Below are 16,373 nucleotides of genomic sequence, written 5' to 3'. Positions count from 1 at the left end.
TGGCATCTAATGCCATGTCATAGTGGTCCAGCAACTGTGACAGGCAAGAGCGCCCTGTTCTGAAACCATGTTGTCCGGGGTTATGGAGATGCTGTGATTCCATGTATTTTGTGACCTTACTACTTAGCACTCAAAGATTTTGATGTGTGATGTTAGTGCTATCGGTCTGTAAATTTTTGCCTTTACCTTATTTCCTCCTTTAAGAGTGGTGATATCTCTGCTGTTTTTAGTATGTCAGTTTATGTTAGTTAATATGTCAGTATGTTTTTAGTACGCCAGTATCTAGGCTTTGCCTCCAAAGAATGTGAAGGGCCTGTGACAATGTTTTTTTTTACGGTTCTTAATGAATATGGAGTTCCAAGAATCAGGGCCTTTTGCAGAGTGCATAGGCATCCTGTTTATGGCTTCTTCAAAATCTAGTGGGAATAGGGTGACATCTGATATATGGTTTGATGTTGGCATCACATCCATGAAAAATTCATTTGGGTTATCAATCTTTAATGTGTTTAATGGCTCGCTGAAAACAGTAAGACTGATTCCTCAGAATTTCACTCATTTCTTTGTTGTCATCTGTGAAAGTTTCATCTCTCTTGATTTTCACAGGAGAAAAAATATTTCAGGTTTCTCTCTATTTCACTGATGGCTTTTTGCTTTCTTTGTCTCTTGTATTCAGTATGATTCTTATAGCTATAGTTCAATTGTGCCTATTTCTCTACCTAGCCTTCTTCGCCGTTCTTGAGATAGTGTGTGACTCAAGTTGTTCCGCGATTCGTTTTCTTCGCCTATAGAGGGAACAACGTTCCCGTTCCAATCTGCATCTCTTCTTTTTTCTTAGGGGTATGCGGTTTGAGAATATTTCTAGACCTGCCGACATTGGTTCAGGTTTGCATTTTCTAGCTGTTCTTCCCGGCTTATTTCTGTGAAGTCTTGGTTTATTTGCTCCCAGTTAATCCGTTTATTTTTAAAATTGAATTTGCTGAATTCTCCTCCCCTGGGGCTCGGGATTGGTTGTGCAGGTCTACTGCCTATGCTTGTCTGAACTTCAATTAAGTTGTGATCAGAGTAACAGGTATTTGTAATCATTATGTTCCTGATCAATTCATCATTATTAGGGAAAATGAGGTCCAACGTGTTTTCTTTTTTGATTGGTTCTACTATTTGCTGGTTTAAGGCAAACCTGCCGCACATCCCTAATAGGTCATTTGCATGAGCCTGTTCATATAGGCTACTTCCTGGTATTTTTTCTGATATTACTGTATTAGCCAGGTCCTTCCATTTCAGGTGCCGTAGGTGCCCCAAGCAGGATGATGTTCGGGGCTGGATTTGTGAGGTTTTCCAAGCAGTGTTCTATTTTCATTAGTTGGTTTTTAAACTGCTGAGGGTTTGCCTCCGGTGACTTATATACAAGGACAATAACTACATTTACAATCTATTTTGATTATCAGCACTTCCACCATATCATTTGTGGTGTTTAGCAGCTCAGTACAGATGAATGTGTCTGTGATGTAGAGGCTGACCCCACCCTGTAGCCTGTGTTTCCTGTCACATCTGAAAAGATTGTACTCCGAAATCCATGTTTCACCATCATGGTACTACTTTGTGTGGATTTACGTTAAGGCTGCAAACACTGCATTTGCCTCATGAAGGAGACCATCTATAAAGTTAACTTTGTTGGATTTGCGTGTTTTTATACCCTGGATGTTGGCAAATATAAATGATGTTATCGTGTTAGTGGAAGTGCTGGATGCCTTACTGGGTGTTAATATCTGAGGCTCTGGTAAGGAGGCCACTGTGTTTGCGCCCTCTCTAGCATTTGAGCGAGATGGTGGTAGTCCCTGAATATTTTTAGCCATTCTTCTCCTCTTTCTCTTGCTAAAAAATCCTCCTGGTCGATGGAGTTGTGGCTGTTTTCACACTGGCGGCCTGTCAGTTTTATTCGCCTGGTACCTCTTGTATGAAAAGCTGGACATTACGTATTGAAGCATTCTTTCCTGTTTCAAGAGTTCTTGCAAATTTCTGGGTGAAAGAATTTACAGCTCTTGGTACATTTACCCGTACTGAGGAGGTTTCTGCACTCTGAGTATCCACCATCCTACTTTTCCAGTTATTCCCTCTGACCTCATTTTGTGTTCCATCACTCCATGGTCACATTTATCGAATACCTTCGCAAAGTCCGTGAATACCACATCTGCATTCTGTTTTCCTTCTATTGCTTCAGTGACTATTGTCATACTGGACAAGTAGCTGTGAGAAGCATGATCCTACCGCTCTAAATCCATGTTGGTCTGGGTTGTGGAGGTCATTGGTTTCCATGAAACTGGTGACCTGACTCCTGATCACTCTCTCAAATACTTTTATTATGAGGGACGTTAGTGCAACTGGTCTATAATTCTTTGCCAATGCTTTGCTCCCTCGCTTGTGTAGAGGGGCTATGTCTGCTGCTTTAAGAGCATTTGGTATCTCCCCCGTGTCCAAGCTCTTCCTCCACACTATACCGAGTGCCTGTGCTACTGGCACTTTGCATTTCTTTATAGATATTGAATTCCACGAATCTGGCCCCGGGGCTGAGTGCATGGGCATATTGTTAATTTTTTTCAAAATCTGCCAAGCTCGTGTTGATATCAATTATATTTACAGGGGTTTGGATATCACGCATAAAGAAGTTGTCCGGATCTTCCACTTTCATGCTGTTTATTGGATTGTTTATTACATGTCCTCAATGCTTTTTTAGGATTTATTAGGCCGTATAGTACAGCCTGTGGTACAGGCCGAGGGTACAGGCCGTAGTTGGTACAGGCCGAGGGTACAGGCCGTAGTTGGTACAGGCCGAGGGTACAGGCCGTAGTTGGTGCAGGCCGAGGGTACAGGCCGTAGTTGGTACAGGCCGAGGAACAGGATTGAATAACCCCAGGAAGGTAATGGAATGCTCGCGGGGTGGGGGTTGGGGGATGTGCGTGTCATGTTCTGCGAAATTGGTTATTGCAGAATTTCCATACTACAGAGGATGGGGTAGAGGGAGGGGTTACCTTGTTGCCTAGTAGTGGTTCCGAGGATCGATATCACCCGTGGCCCAGTCTCTTAACCAGGCCTCCTGGTTAGTCAGCCCGTCCCTCCTAAGGTTTCCCAACGTCAAGAATACGGTCAAGTTACAGTGTCCTCTAACCTACCAGAGGACCCACAACAGAAAACGGGAAAGTACGTCACTTTCGCGAGCCGCTTCCATTTTCTAGTACGACAATGGAAGTGTGGCGTTACCTAATGCCTTAGGTAACGCATACGAGCGAAATGCGACATTATCTTGAGGTTATCTCGAGATGATTTCGGGGCTTTTTAGTGTCCCCGCGGCCCGGTCCTCGACCAGGCCTCCACCCCCAGGAAGCAGCCCGTGACAGCTGACTAACACCCAGGTACCTATTTTACTGCTAGGTAACAGGGACATAGAGTGAAAGAAACTTTGCCCATTGTTTCTCGCCAGCGCCCGGGATTGAACCCGGGACCACAGGATCACAAGTCCAGCGTGCTGTCCGCTCGGCCGACCGGCTTATACGAGCGAAATACTACGTTCTTTGTGTTTCGTCTTTGACGTTTCTGTCTTGTGTTTGGAAGACAGGTTGGGTTAGTAGTCTCGTTAACCAGTGTGTATGACGCAGCAATTCTCAGCCTACCTACCTTGTGTAGCTTCCGGGGATCGACGGCCCAGCGGCCCGGTCCTCGAAAAGGCCTCCCGGTTGGTCGCCTGGTCAACGAGGCTGTTGGACGCGGCTGCTCGCAGCCTGACATATGAATCATAGCCTGGTTGATCAGATATTTTTCAGAGGTGTTTGTCGAGTTCTCTTGAACACTGAGACACCGGCCAGTTATGGCCCTTGTGTAGTGGAAGCGTGTTGAACAGTCTTGGGCCTCTGATGTTGATAGTTCTCTCTCAGAGTACATATTGCACCTTTGCTTTTCAATGGGGTGTTCTGCACATCCTGCCATGCCTACTGGTCTCGTGTGGTGTTATGTCTGTGTTCAGATTTGGAACCAGTCCCTCTAATCCACTCTAGAGCGCACTAGTATCTTGAAGAGTATCATTGGTATCGCATATCTTGTTTGAAAGGCTCTTGTTACTCAGTCTGTCACTTCTCTTGCAGTTGTGACGGCTACTTTATTGTGTTCTTTTAAAAGTAAGGCCTTCCAGCATGACACCAAAATCCTTTACGTTGATTTTCTATTATGTGATGTGACTGCGCTTTTATGTATGTGGTTCCTGTTTTCATTCCTTTGTTTTTACCATAGCGGGAATTCGCATTCATTGAAATACCTTTTCTGTGGCTCTTTGAAAGACACGACTTACATCAGATTAGAGGATTGCTTGACACCTGATTGATGGGGTTCTGGGAGTTGTTCTACTCCCCAAGCCCGGCCCGAGGTCAGGCTTGACTTGTGAGGGTTTGGTCCAATAGAGCTGAGACTTATGAGAGCTTGGTGCCGTGTCCTCTATGTTGCCTACTCTCATAACAATCCTAGTTTCATCTGCAAAGGATGATACAGTCCTACAGTTTGTATCCTTGTCTATGTCCTATATGAAGATATCTAAATCCTAATTTAGATTTTTCATGTCTGAAAAAAAGAAACAAAATTCTTACTCCTCCTCCGGTGGCTATTTCTTTTTCACTACATATAAACTGCAGTTACATATATTTTTAGTTCTACAGTACGGCTTTCTATTGGATGTTCAGTAGTAATCTGATTTTCAGCTTATGCCTGGAATGCTGAAATTATATTTACTAAACATATCACGGTTGGTATTTACTCTGGAGACATAGCGCACGTTACGTCGAGAGTTAGGAAGTACGTAGTTTATAAAACTATAATATTGAATCTTTCTTGAGCGAGAATATCAAACTGAGAGCGTCATGGCTTCCAGTCAGCCCCGTTATCTGGTGGTGCAGTGGCAACCTGTCATTAAAGTCTCACCTGTGTTTGTCCACTTACACTTTATTTCCACTTTATCCACTTGTGTTCTTCAATCATGGCCCTTCCTTACACACTGAAATCACAATAGCGTGATGCATCAAATGAACAAATCCACAAGGGCCGTGACGAAGATTCGAACTTGCGTCCGAGAGGATCCCAGACGCTGCCTTAATCGACTGAGCTATCGAAGTAGGATTAAGGCAGAGTCTGGGATCCTCTCGGACGTAGGTTCGAACCCTCGTCACGGCCCATGTGGATTTGTTCATGGTCCTTCCTTATTGGGAATTAAGACAAGAGACGAGAGAGTGCTGGATTGCGTCAATGCGTAGGTAAGTCATTTATATGAACGAGTTTAGGTGGGTATAAATAGGAGCTGTCACGTATGGGCCAACAGGCCATTCACAGATACTCTTCAGTTATTATAAATTCCAGAAATGTGTCATAATAAGTCAAAAGGTAGTGAAGTCATGGATTTCTACTTTATACAATAGCCTATGAGAGTAATTGTGAAATAGAACTCCCTTTAATACATCAGAAGTTAATTGTGACATCCATCTTTAAATTATAACATTTCAGGGAGTAATTACGTCAGAGATCTCAACTAAGTAGAGTTTACTTAACATCAACAGATAATTATCTACAAGTTTAGATCATGCACTTAAGTCTATTAGAGCGTGCAAGGCCGTCACCAGGAGAACATGTGGCACTAGACGGCTTCGTGATGGAGACGCAATCAAGACACACAAGCAAATCCCGAAGAAGAAATAAGAGATATGACTCTCACAAGAGAAAGTAGAGAGAGAGAGAGAGAGAGAGAGAAGAAGGGTTCGTAAATAAAAACAAAAAAGACTCAGTGTCAACCAAAAACAGGTTTGAACAACAAAATTCAGAATTAGAAAGCCTGCGCTCGTAAACAAAGAAAGCGCAACGGAAAAGGCGAGAGTAGCAGCTGGGAAAGCAAGAGAAAGTTCACAGTCGAAAGCCACCGGGAGAATTAGATGCAAACATGAAGGGTGAAGAAAGTAAGCTTAGATCACCAGGTGTTGCCCACACAGTGAGGCTAACGAGCGGTGTATCACAGGCATAAGCAACAGTCACTGATGAGAGAAACATGGCGATAAGACGCGATAGCTACAATATGTCCTCCCTACATCTCTCCTCTTCCCCTCTCACATCTTACCTCACTCCTACCCTCTCCCATGCCTTTCCCTCCCTCTGACTCCTCACCATGACTTGTCCCAGCAGGAGCCCGTCAGGAAGAGGGAGAAATGCTCGCACTTGGCAGTCCATTAACATTATTACTTGTGCTCAGGTTTTATTTGGCGAGTACGTTGGGTTTGTGCGTGTGTTCGCGCGCGCGCGCGCTTGTGCATGAGTTCGCGAGTGTGCGCGCGCGAGTGAGCGAGCTTGTGCGTGTGCTTACGCAAGCTTGTGTGTTTTTGAGTGTACGTTTGTGTGTATTTACTCTGTGTCTACAGAATCTTGGACCCCACCTTTCTAACAAATCTATTTTTTCTCTATTATATCTACTACATATATTTAACACATAAGCGCACGCACACTAATCCCCAGGAAGCAGCCCGTAGCAGCCGTCTAACTCTCAGGTACCTATTTACTGTTAGGTGAACAGGCGCAACAGGTTGAAAACCTCTGCCCATTTGTTTCTGCCTCAGATGGGAATCGAACTCGGGCCCTTACGATTACGACTCCCGAGCGCTGTCCACTCAGCCGCGAGGCCCGTTCGTATTCACCCACCTAGTTGTACTCAGTTATGCTTGCGGGGGTTGAGCTCTGGCTCTTTGGTCCCGCCTCTCAACTGTCAATCAACAGGTGTACAGGTTCCTGAGCCTATTGGGTTCTATCATATCTACACTTGAAACTGTGTATGGAGTCAGCCTCCACCACATTGCTTCCTAATGCATTCCATTTGTCCACTACTGACACTGAAAAAATCTTTCTAATGTCTCTGTGGCTCATTTGGGCACTCAATTTCCACCTGTGTCCCCTAGTGCGTGTGCCCCTTGAGTTAAATAGTCTGTCTTTATCTACCCTATCAATTCCTCTGAGAATTTTGTATATGGTGATCATGTCCCCCCTAACTCTTCTGTCTCCCAGTGACTTGAGGTTTAATTCCCGTAGTCTCTCCTCGTAGCTCATACCCCTCAGTTTGGATAGTAATCTGGTGGCAAACATTTGAACCTTCTCCAGTTTAGTCTTATGCTTGACTAGATATGGACTCCATGTTGGAACTGCATACTCCAGGATTGGTTTGACATATGTTTTATATAATGTTCTGAAAGATTCCTTACACAAGTTTCTAGATGCCGTTCTTATGTTGGCCAACCTGGCATGTGCCGCTGATGTTATCCTCTTGATATGGGTTTCAGGGGCAGGTCTGGCGTGATATCAACCCCCAGGTCTCTCTCTCTCTCTCGAAGAATTTCATCTCCCAAATGATACCTTGTATCTGGCCTCCTGCTCCCTACACCTATCTTCATTACATTACATTTGCTTGTGTTAAACTCTAACAACCATTTGTTCGACCATTCCTTCAGTTTGTCTAGGTCTACCTGAAGCCTCCAGCTGTCCTCCTCTGTCTTAATCCTTCTCATAATTTTGGCATCGCCAGCAAACATTGAGAGGAATGAGTCTATACCCTTCGGGAGATCATTTACTTAGAAACAGGATAGGAACGAGTACAGAGCCCCGTAGGACTCCACTAGTGACTTCACGCCAATCAGAGGTCTCACCGCTCTTTGTAACACACTGCTTCCTATTGCTTAGGTACTCCCTTATCCACTGGAGACACCTTACCAGTCACTCCTGACTGTCTCCTGCTTTTGTACCAGCCTCTTATGGGGTACTGAGACTGTGTGTGTTCTCCTAGTTGTGCTTACGAGGGTTGAGCTCTGGCTCTTTGGTCCCGCCTCTCAACCGTCAATCAACTGATGTACAGATTCCTGAGCCTATTATATCTGCATTTGAAACTGTGTATGGAGTCAACCTCCACCACATCACTGCCTAATGCATTCCACCTGTTAACTACTCTGATACTGAAAAAGTTCTTTCTAACGTCCCTGTGGCTCATTTGGGTACTCAGTCTCCACCAGTGTTAAAATGTTTATCCTTATCTACCCTGTCAATTGCTCTGAGAATTTTGTAGGTAGTGATCATGTCTCCCCTCACTCTTCTGTCTTTCACTGTCGTGAGGTGAATCTCACGCAGCCTTTCCTCGTAACTCATTCCTCTTAGTTCTGGGACTAGTCTAGTGGCATACCTCTGAACTTTTTCCAGCTTTGTCTTGTGCTTGACAAGGTACGGGCTCCATGCTGGGGTCGCATACTCCAGGATTGGTCTTACATATGCTGTGTACTAGGTTCCTTACACTGGTTCCTGAAAGTTGTTCTTATGTTAGCCAGCCTCGCATATGCCGCATATATAATTCTTTTTTATGTGGGCTTCAGGAGACAGGTTTGGTGTGATATCAACTCCTAGATCTTTCTCTCTGTCCGTTTCATGAGTACTTGATCTCCCATTCGGTATCCTGTGTCTGGCCTCCTGTTTCCACCATCTAGTTCCATAACCTTGCATTTACTCGGGTTGAACTTTAGTAGAAATTTGTTGGACCATTCAGTCTAGGTCATCTTGTAGCCTCCTACTATCATCCTCTGTTTTAGTCCTCATAATTTTTGGATCATCAGCAAACAATGAGAGGAACGATTCTATAGCCTCTGGGAGATCATTTACATATACCAGAAACAGTATAGGTCCAAGGACTGAACCCTGCGGGACTCCACTGGTGAAGTCTCGCCAATCTCACCCCTCACAGTGACTCGTTGTCTTCTTTTGCATAGGTGCTCCCTTATCCAATGGAGTACCTTCCCTTTCACTCCTGCCTGCTTCTCCAGCTTTTTCAGCAGCCTCGTGTCAAAGGCTTTCTGGCAATCCAAAAATATGCTGTCTGCCCACCCCTCTCTAACCCGGTCGTAGAATTCAATTAATATTATGAGGCAGGACTTGCCATCCCTGAACTCGTGTTGATGCTGTGTTACAAAGTTCTTTCGCTCCAGATGTTCCACTAGCTTTTTTCGCACAATCTTCTCTATTACCTTGCATAGTATGCAAGTTAGGGACACTTTCCATGTAGTTCAGTGCCTCCTGTCTATTCCCGTTCTTGTATATCGGGACTACATTAGCCTTCTTCCAAATTTTTGGCAATTCCCCTGTTACCAGTGATTTGTTATACACTATGGAGAGTGGTAGAGACAATGCTTCTGCTCCTTCTTTTAATATCCAAGGGGAGATTCCATCCAGGCCTATAGCCTTTGACACATCCAACTCTAGCAAGAACTTCCTTACATCCCCACTGGTAATCTCAAACTCTTCTAGTGGTTCCCGGTTAACTATTCCCTCTCGTATCTCTGGAACTTACCCTTGCTCTAATGTGAAAACCTCCTGGAATTTCTTATTCAGTTCCTCGCACACTTTCTTGTCGTTTGTAGTCAATCTGTCTGCCCCTATCCTCAATTTCATTAACTGTTCCTTTACTGTTTTTCTCCTGATGTGGCTATGCAGCAATTTTGGTTGAGTCTTTGCCTTGCTTGCGATGTCATTTTCGTATTACCCTTCTGCCTCTCTTCTCAGCCTGACATTCATTCCTGGCACTCTGGTATCTTTCTCTGCTCCCAAGAGTCCTGTTATTTCTAGTTTCTCCACACCCTTTTACTTTGCTGCTTAGCTAGCCGACATCTCTGATTAAACCATGGGTTTCTCATCTGCATTTCGTTGTTTTCCTTTTGGACCGGGACAAACTTGTTTGCTGCCTCCTTACACTTCTGCGTGATGTAGTCCATCATGTCTTGGGGCCGTCTTTCCTCTGAGCTCTATTTCTCATGTCATATCTGTTAGGAATTTCCTTATCTCCTCATAGTTTCCCTTTCGGAATGCCAGCCTTTTGTTTTCAGCTCCCCTCCTCGAGTTCTTTAACCCTTCTTCAACCTGATACTCAAAGGTCAGTACTCTGTGGTCGCTCATTCTTACCAGGGCATCGAAACCGAAATCCCTTATGTCGGAGTCGTTCAGAGTGAAGACCAGGTCGAGTCTCGCTGGTTAATCGTTTCCTCTCATTCTTGTGGGTTCCCTGACATTCTGGCTTAAGAAGTTTCTTGTCGCCACTTCCAACAGTTTAGCTCTCCATGTATCCTCACCTCCATGCGGTTCCTTGTTCTCCCAGTCTATCCTTCCTTGATTGAAGTTCCCCATGATGAGCAGATTGGATTTATTTCAACAGGCAGCAGAGGCTGCCCTCTCAGTTATAATGTTAACTGCCATGTTGTTGTTGTCATACTCTTGCCTGGGTCTTCTGTCATTTGGTGGAGGGTTGTATATTACTGCTACTACTATTCTTGGTCCTCCCACTGTCATGGTGCCTGTTATGTAGTCTCTGAATCCCACTCAACCCGAAATAGCCATCCCCTTGAAACTCTATGCCAGTCTCATTAGTAGGGCCACTCCACCACCTCCCCTACCGTCCCTCCCTTTCCTTATTACTGTGTAGTCCTGGGGAAACACCGCATTCGTTATGATTCCTGAGAGTTTTGTTTCTGTGAGTCTGATTACATCTGGGTTCACTTGTGCTCTTTCCCTTAGTTAACTTGCCTTGCTTGTAATCCTATCTATGTTCGAGAACATCACCCTGAAACTGACACTCAGTCCTTCCTCAGTTTGTGTCGATTCCCCTGAAGCAGGGAAACAGGGAGGGACCGGGATGGAGGGACCGGGATGGGAGGGCCTAGGAAGGGGGACCTGGGGGTTCTAGGGTGTGCTGGGCTGGGAGGATCTGGTACGGGGAGGGTGGTGGAGGAGGGAGGACTTGGGCGGGTGGGAGAGAAGAGAGGGCTTGAAGTGGGTGAGGAAGAAGAGAGGGGGGGGAGAGGGGGGAGGCTTTAGGGGGGGGGGAGCTTTAGGGGGGGTGGGGGAGAATGGAGGGCTTAGGGGGGGTGGGGGAGAATGGAGGGCTTAGGGGGGTGGGGGAGAATGGAGGGCTTAGGGGGGTGGGGGAGAATGGAGGGCTTAGGGGGGTGGGGGAGAATGGAGGGCTTAGGGGGGTGGGGGAGAATGGAGGGCTTAGGGGGGTGGGGGAGAATGGAGGGCTTAGGGGGGTGGGGGAGAATGGAGGGCTTAGGGGGGTGGGGGAGAATGGAGGGCTTAGGGGGCTGGGGGAGAATGGAGGGCTTAGGGGGCTGGGGGAGAATGGAGGGCTTAGGGGGGTGGGGGAGAATGGAGGGCTTAGGGGGGTGGGGGAGAATGGAGGGCTTAGGGGGGTGGGGGAGAATGGAGGGCTTAGGAGAGCAGAGGAGCATGGAGGGCTTAGGGAGGTGGGGGGAGAAGGGAGGGCTTGTGGGGTTGAGGGAGAAGGGAGGTCCTGGGGAGGGACTGAGTGGGATTAGGATGCCCTAGGTGGGCACTTAATGGGGGGGGGGAAGGCTGGCAGGGGATGGGGCAGGTAGGATGTCTAATGGGTGGAAGGTAGGGGTGGTGCTCCTCTCCCTGTGGCTGTTGAACTGCTTCTGGAGGGTTCCCCACTCCCGTCTGGGATTGTAGGGTTCGGGGTTGTGGTTCCCTGACTCCTCTCTTTCTCTCCCTCCTCACGTCTGATGCTCTCATTCGCTCGTCCCTTGTCATATCCCTCTGCAGGAATACTTTTTGAACTTCGGAACATTTGCTAGTCTGCTCTTCCTTGCAAACAGGTCCTCTTGTGTTCTCGCTCATGAATACCACCTTTATCAATCGGTCTCTGTCTTTGTTGTACTGTCCAAGCCTGAAAACCTTTTCGATATTCTAGTCAGCCCTCTCCATCCTTACATCTTTCTGCATTTCAGTAACTGCGTTTTTGTCCTTGTCCCTCCTCTCCGCTGGGCTGGTCCTTGTTTGTTTCTTAACGCCTGCTACTACTACTGCTATTTTTCTTTATCAGCCGGCTAGTACATCTCGCTGCTTCCTGAGAAGAGGCCACTTCCATGGCAACTTTACTGCAGACATGGCTTCAGGGCTCTTTTTAAACAATTCTGCAATTGAGTGTTGTGTTGTAGAAGTCCCTTCTACAGGAACATTACCGCCTCCCTGAGGGGTGGTTTGAGTCTGGTATCGAGTAGTTTTCTCTTTCATGCTTTTTATTTTCACCTCCTGGGTATTCAATCTCCACCTGTGTCCCCTTGTTCGCGTACCACCCGTATAAAACAATTTATCCTTATCTATCCAGTCAATTCCTCTGAGAAGTTTGTAGATAGTGGTCATTTCTCCCCTTTTGTCTTCAAGTGTCGTGAGATGCATTTCACGCAGCCTTTCCTCGTAACTCATGCGAGGAAAGGCTGCGTGAAATGCACCTCACGACAATGGAAAACAGAAGAGTAAGGTGTGTGTGTTTGTGTACTCACCTAATTGTGCTTGCGGGGGTTGAGCTCTCTGGTCCCGCCTCTCAACTGTCAATCAACTGATGTACAGATTCCTGAGCCTACTGGGCTCTATCATATCTACACTTAAGCTGTGTATGGAGTCAGCCTCCACCACATCACTTCGTGGTGCATTCCATTTGTCTACTACTCTGACACTGAAAAAAATCTTTCTAACGTCTCTATGGCTCATTTGGGCACTCAATTTCCACCTGTACACACCTGTGTGTGTGTGTTTACTAGTTGTGTTTACTAGTTGTGTTTTTGCGGGGGTTGAGCTTTGCTCTTTCGGCCCGCCTCTCAACTGTCAATCAACTGTTTACTAACTACTTTTTTTTTCCCACACCACACACACACCCACCCCAGGAAGCAGCCCGTGACAGCTGACTAACTCCCAGGTACCTATTTACTGCTAGGTAACAGGGGCACTTAGGGTGAAAGAAACTTTGCCCATTTGTTTCTGCCTCGTGCGGGAATCGAACCCGCGCCACAGAATTACGAGTCCTGCACGCTATCCACCAGGCTACGAGGCCCCTGTGTGTGTGTGTGTGTGTGTGTGTGTGTGTGTGTGTGTGTGTGTGTGTGTGTGTGTGTGTGTTTTGATACAAAACCACCTAAACATTTGCCACTCAGCTGTTCTATTAGAGATCTATTAGAAAGAAACAAGGTTCAGGATGTTAAAAATAATCCCAAATACAAAAATTGAAAAAAAACAAATAGAATAGAGTAAAAACATTCTCCATAAAAAAGTGCACGAAGCATAAAATTACATGTGCAAAAATAAAACAAAAATTAACAAAAAACAAAATATTGCCACATTGCAATATTTGTCAGAAAAAATCATACCGGAAACTCTGAAGCCGTTTTCTTCAAAATCCTCGCTTTTAGAAATAGCTGTGGAGGGAAAAAACATTTATTTTATCTCGTATAGGGGCCCCAATTGCCGTATAAACATTTGTAACAACCCATCACTTAAGGTGAACAAAATACATATGTATACATTCGTACGAGTAGGCATGCATGATGGATACACAAAATGTTTCAAGAACAATCAAGGAACAGGGGAAGACTCTCCTACCCGGCATTCTGTACTCCGGCTCGAAGACTTCATTCTTGGATATCGCTGAAAGGAAACAGAGACTTGAGTTAGACTCTAAGGTAAAATGGAGTGTGAAGCGTGTCTCTAAGGCTAATGGAGATGTTTTGGGGCTGGTTAAGCTCATCTCCATGAATTTGTTTCATATAGAACGGCATTGGTACAAATGCACGCTCGAGCGCGCGCACGCACGCGCGCACACACACACACACACACACACACACACACACACACACACACACACACACACACACACACACACACACACACACACACACACACGCCGCCGTGTTTCCCCAGGAGTACACAATAATAAGGAAAGAGAGGGAAGGTAGGGGAGGAGGAGGATGGCCCTACTCATGAGAAAGGAATGGAATTTTAAGGAGATGGCCATCCCGGGCTGTGAGGGTTTCAGAGACTACATAGCAGGCACCATGACAATGGGAGGACCAAGGATAGTAGTAGCAGTAATATATAATCCTCCACCAAATGACAGAAGACCCAGTCAAGAGTACGAAAGCAACAACATGGCAGTTAACACTATAATTGAGAGGGCAGCCTCTTCTGCCTGTAGAAATAGATCCCACCTGCTCATCATGGGGGACTTCAATCACGGCAGGATTGATTGGGAGAACAAGGAACCGCATGGAGGCGAGGATACGTGGAGAGCCAAACTACTGGAGGTGGCGACTAGAAACTTCTTAACCCAGCATGTCAGTGGACCCACAAGGATGAGAGGAAATGACGAACCAGCGAGACTCGACCTGGTTTTCACCCTGGACGACTCTGACATAAGAGAAATCAGTTTTGAGGACCCAGTAGGAATGAGCGACCACAGTGTATTGGTGTTTGAGTACCTGATTGAAGAAGGGTTATTGAACTCGAGGAGGGATACCGAAACCAAAAGGTTAGCATACCGAAAGGGAAACTATGAGGAGATAAGAAAATGCCTAGCAGATATAGCATGGGAAACAGAGCTCAGGGAAAAGACGGCCCAAGATATGATGGAATACTTCACGAAAAAATGCAAGGACGCAGCAAACAAGTTTGTCCCAGTCCAAAAGGAAAACAGTGAAATGAAGATGAGAAACCCATGGTTTAATCAGAGATGTAGGCTAGCTAAGCAGCAAAGTAAAAGGGCATGGAGAAACTATAGGAATAACAGGACACTGGAGAGCAGAGAAAGATACCAGAATGCCAGGAATGATTATGTTAGGATGAAAAGAGAGGCAGAAAGACAATACGAAAATGACATCGCAGGCAAGGCAAAGACTCAGCCTAAATTGCTGCATAGCCACATCAGGAGAACAACAACAGTAAAGGAACAGGTTATGAAATTAAGGATAGGAGCGGAAGGATTCACTACAAACGACAAGGAAGTGTGTGAGGAACTGAATAAGAAATTCCAAGAGGTCTTCACCTTAGAGCAAGGAGAAATCCCAGAGATAAGAGAGGGAATAGCTAACCAGGAACCACTGGAAGAGTTTGAGATTACCAGCGGGGAAGTAAGGAAGTGTTTACTAGAATTGGATGTGACAAAGGCTATAGGCCCAGATGGAATCTCCCCTTGGATACTAAAGGAAGGAGCAGAAGAACTGTGCCTCCCGCTCTCCATGGTGTATAACAAATCACTGGCAACAGGGGAACTGCCAGAAATTTGGAAAGCAGCTAACGTAGTCCCGATATACAAGAAAGGGGATAGACAGGAGGCACTGAATTACAGACCAGTGTCCCTAACCTGCATACCATGCAAGATGATGGAGAAGATTGTGCGAAGAAAGCTAGTGGAGCACCTGGAGCGAAAGAACTTTGTAACACAGCATCAACATGGATTCAGGGATGGCAGGTCCTGCCTCACAGGGTTACTTGAATTCTACGACCAGGCAACAAAAATAAGGCAAGAAAGAGAAGGGTGGGCAGACTGCATATTTTTGGATTGTCAGAAAGCCTTTGACACAGTGCCACACAAGAGGGTAGTGAAAAAACTGGAGATGCAGGCTGGAGTGAAAGGGAAGGTACTCCGTTGGATACAGGAGTACCTAAGTAACAGGAGACAACGAGTCAGTGTGAGGGGTGAGGTCTCAGATTGGCGAGACGTTACGAGTGGTGTACCGCAGGGGTCAGTCCTTGGACCTATACTGTTTCTGATATATGTAAATGATCTTCCAGAGGGTATAGAATCGTTTCTCTCAATGTTTGCTGATGATGCAAAAATTATGAGGAGGATTGAAACTGAGGACGATAGTAGGAGGCTACAAGATGACCTAGATAGACTGAGTGAATGGTCCAACAAATGGCTGTTGAAGTTCAACCCGAGTAAATGCAAAGTAATGAAACTAGGTGGTGGAAATAGGAGGCCAAACACAGGATACAGAATAGGAGATGAAGTACTTAATGAAACGAACAGAGAGAAAGATCTAGGAGTTGATATGACACTAAACCTGTCTCCTGAAGCCCACATAAAAAGAATAACGTCTGCGGCATATGCGAGGCTGGCTAACATCAGAACAGCGTTCAGGAACCTGTGTAAGGAATCATTCAGAATCTTGTACACCACATATGTAAGACCAATCCTGGAGTATGCGGCCCCAGCATGGAGCCCGTACCTTGTCAAGCACAAGACGAAGCTGGAAAAAGTCCAAAGGTATGCCACTAGACTAGTCCCAGAACTAAGAGGCATGAGTTACGAGGAAAGGCTGCGGGAAATGCACCTTACGACACTGGAAGACAGAAGAGTAAGGGGAGACATGATCACAACCTACAAAATCCTCAGAGGAATCGACCGGGTAAACAAGGATAAACTATTCAACACTGGTGGGACGCGAACAAGGGGACACAGGTGGAAACTGAGTACCCACATGAGCCAC

At 45.8% G+C, this 16,373-nt stretch overlaps 1 protein-coding gene across 1 annotated transcript in view; it reads right to left on the bottom strand.

Moving 5' to 3' along the window:
* Positions 1-16,373, bottom strand: part of LOC123763412 (uncharacterized) — a 605,113-nt gene that overhangs the window by 37,243 nt on the left and 551,497 nt on the right. The window contains exons 5-6 of the mRNA XM_069303202.1: positions 13,489-13,533; positions 13,257-13,304 (exon numbers count right to left, since the gene is read on the bottom strand). Coding sequence (XP_069159303.1) covers positions 13,257-13,304; positions 13,489-13,533 — 93 coding nt within the window. The remainder of the gene's footprint in view (positions 1-13,256; positions 13,305-13,488; positions 13,534-16,373) is intronic.

The sequence above is a fragment of the Procambarus clarkii genome, chromosome 49 (genome assembly GCF_040958095.1).
Source record: "Procambarus clarkii isolate CNS0578487 chromosome 49, FALCON_Pclarkii_2.0, whole genome shotgun sequence".
Classification (NCBI taxonomy): Eukaryota; Metazoa; Arthropoda; class Malacostraca; order Decapoda; family Cambaridae; genus Procambarus; species Procambarus clarkii.
The sequence above is the reverse complement of the archived record's forward strand: the minus strand, read 5'-3'. Positions and strand labels throughout refer to the sequence as shown.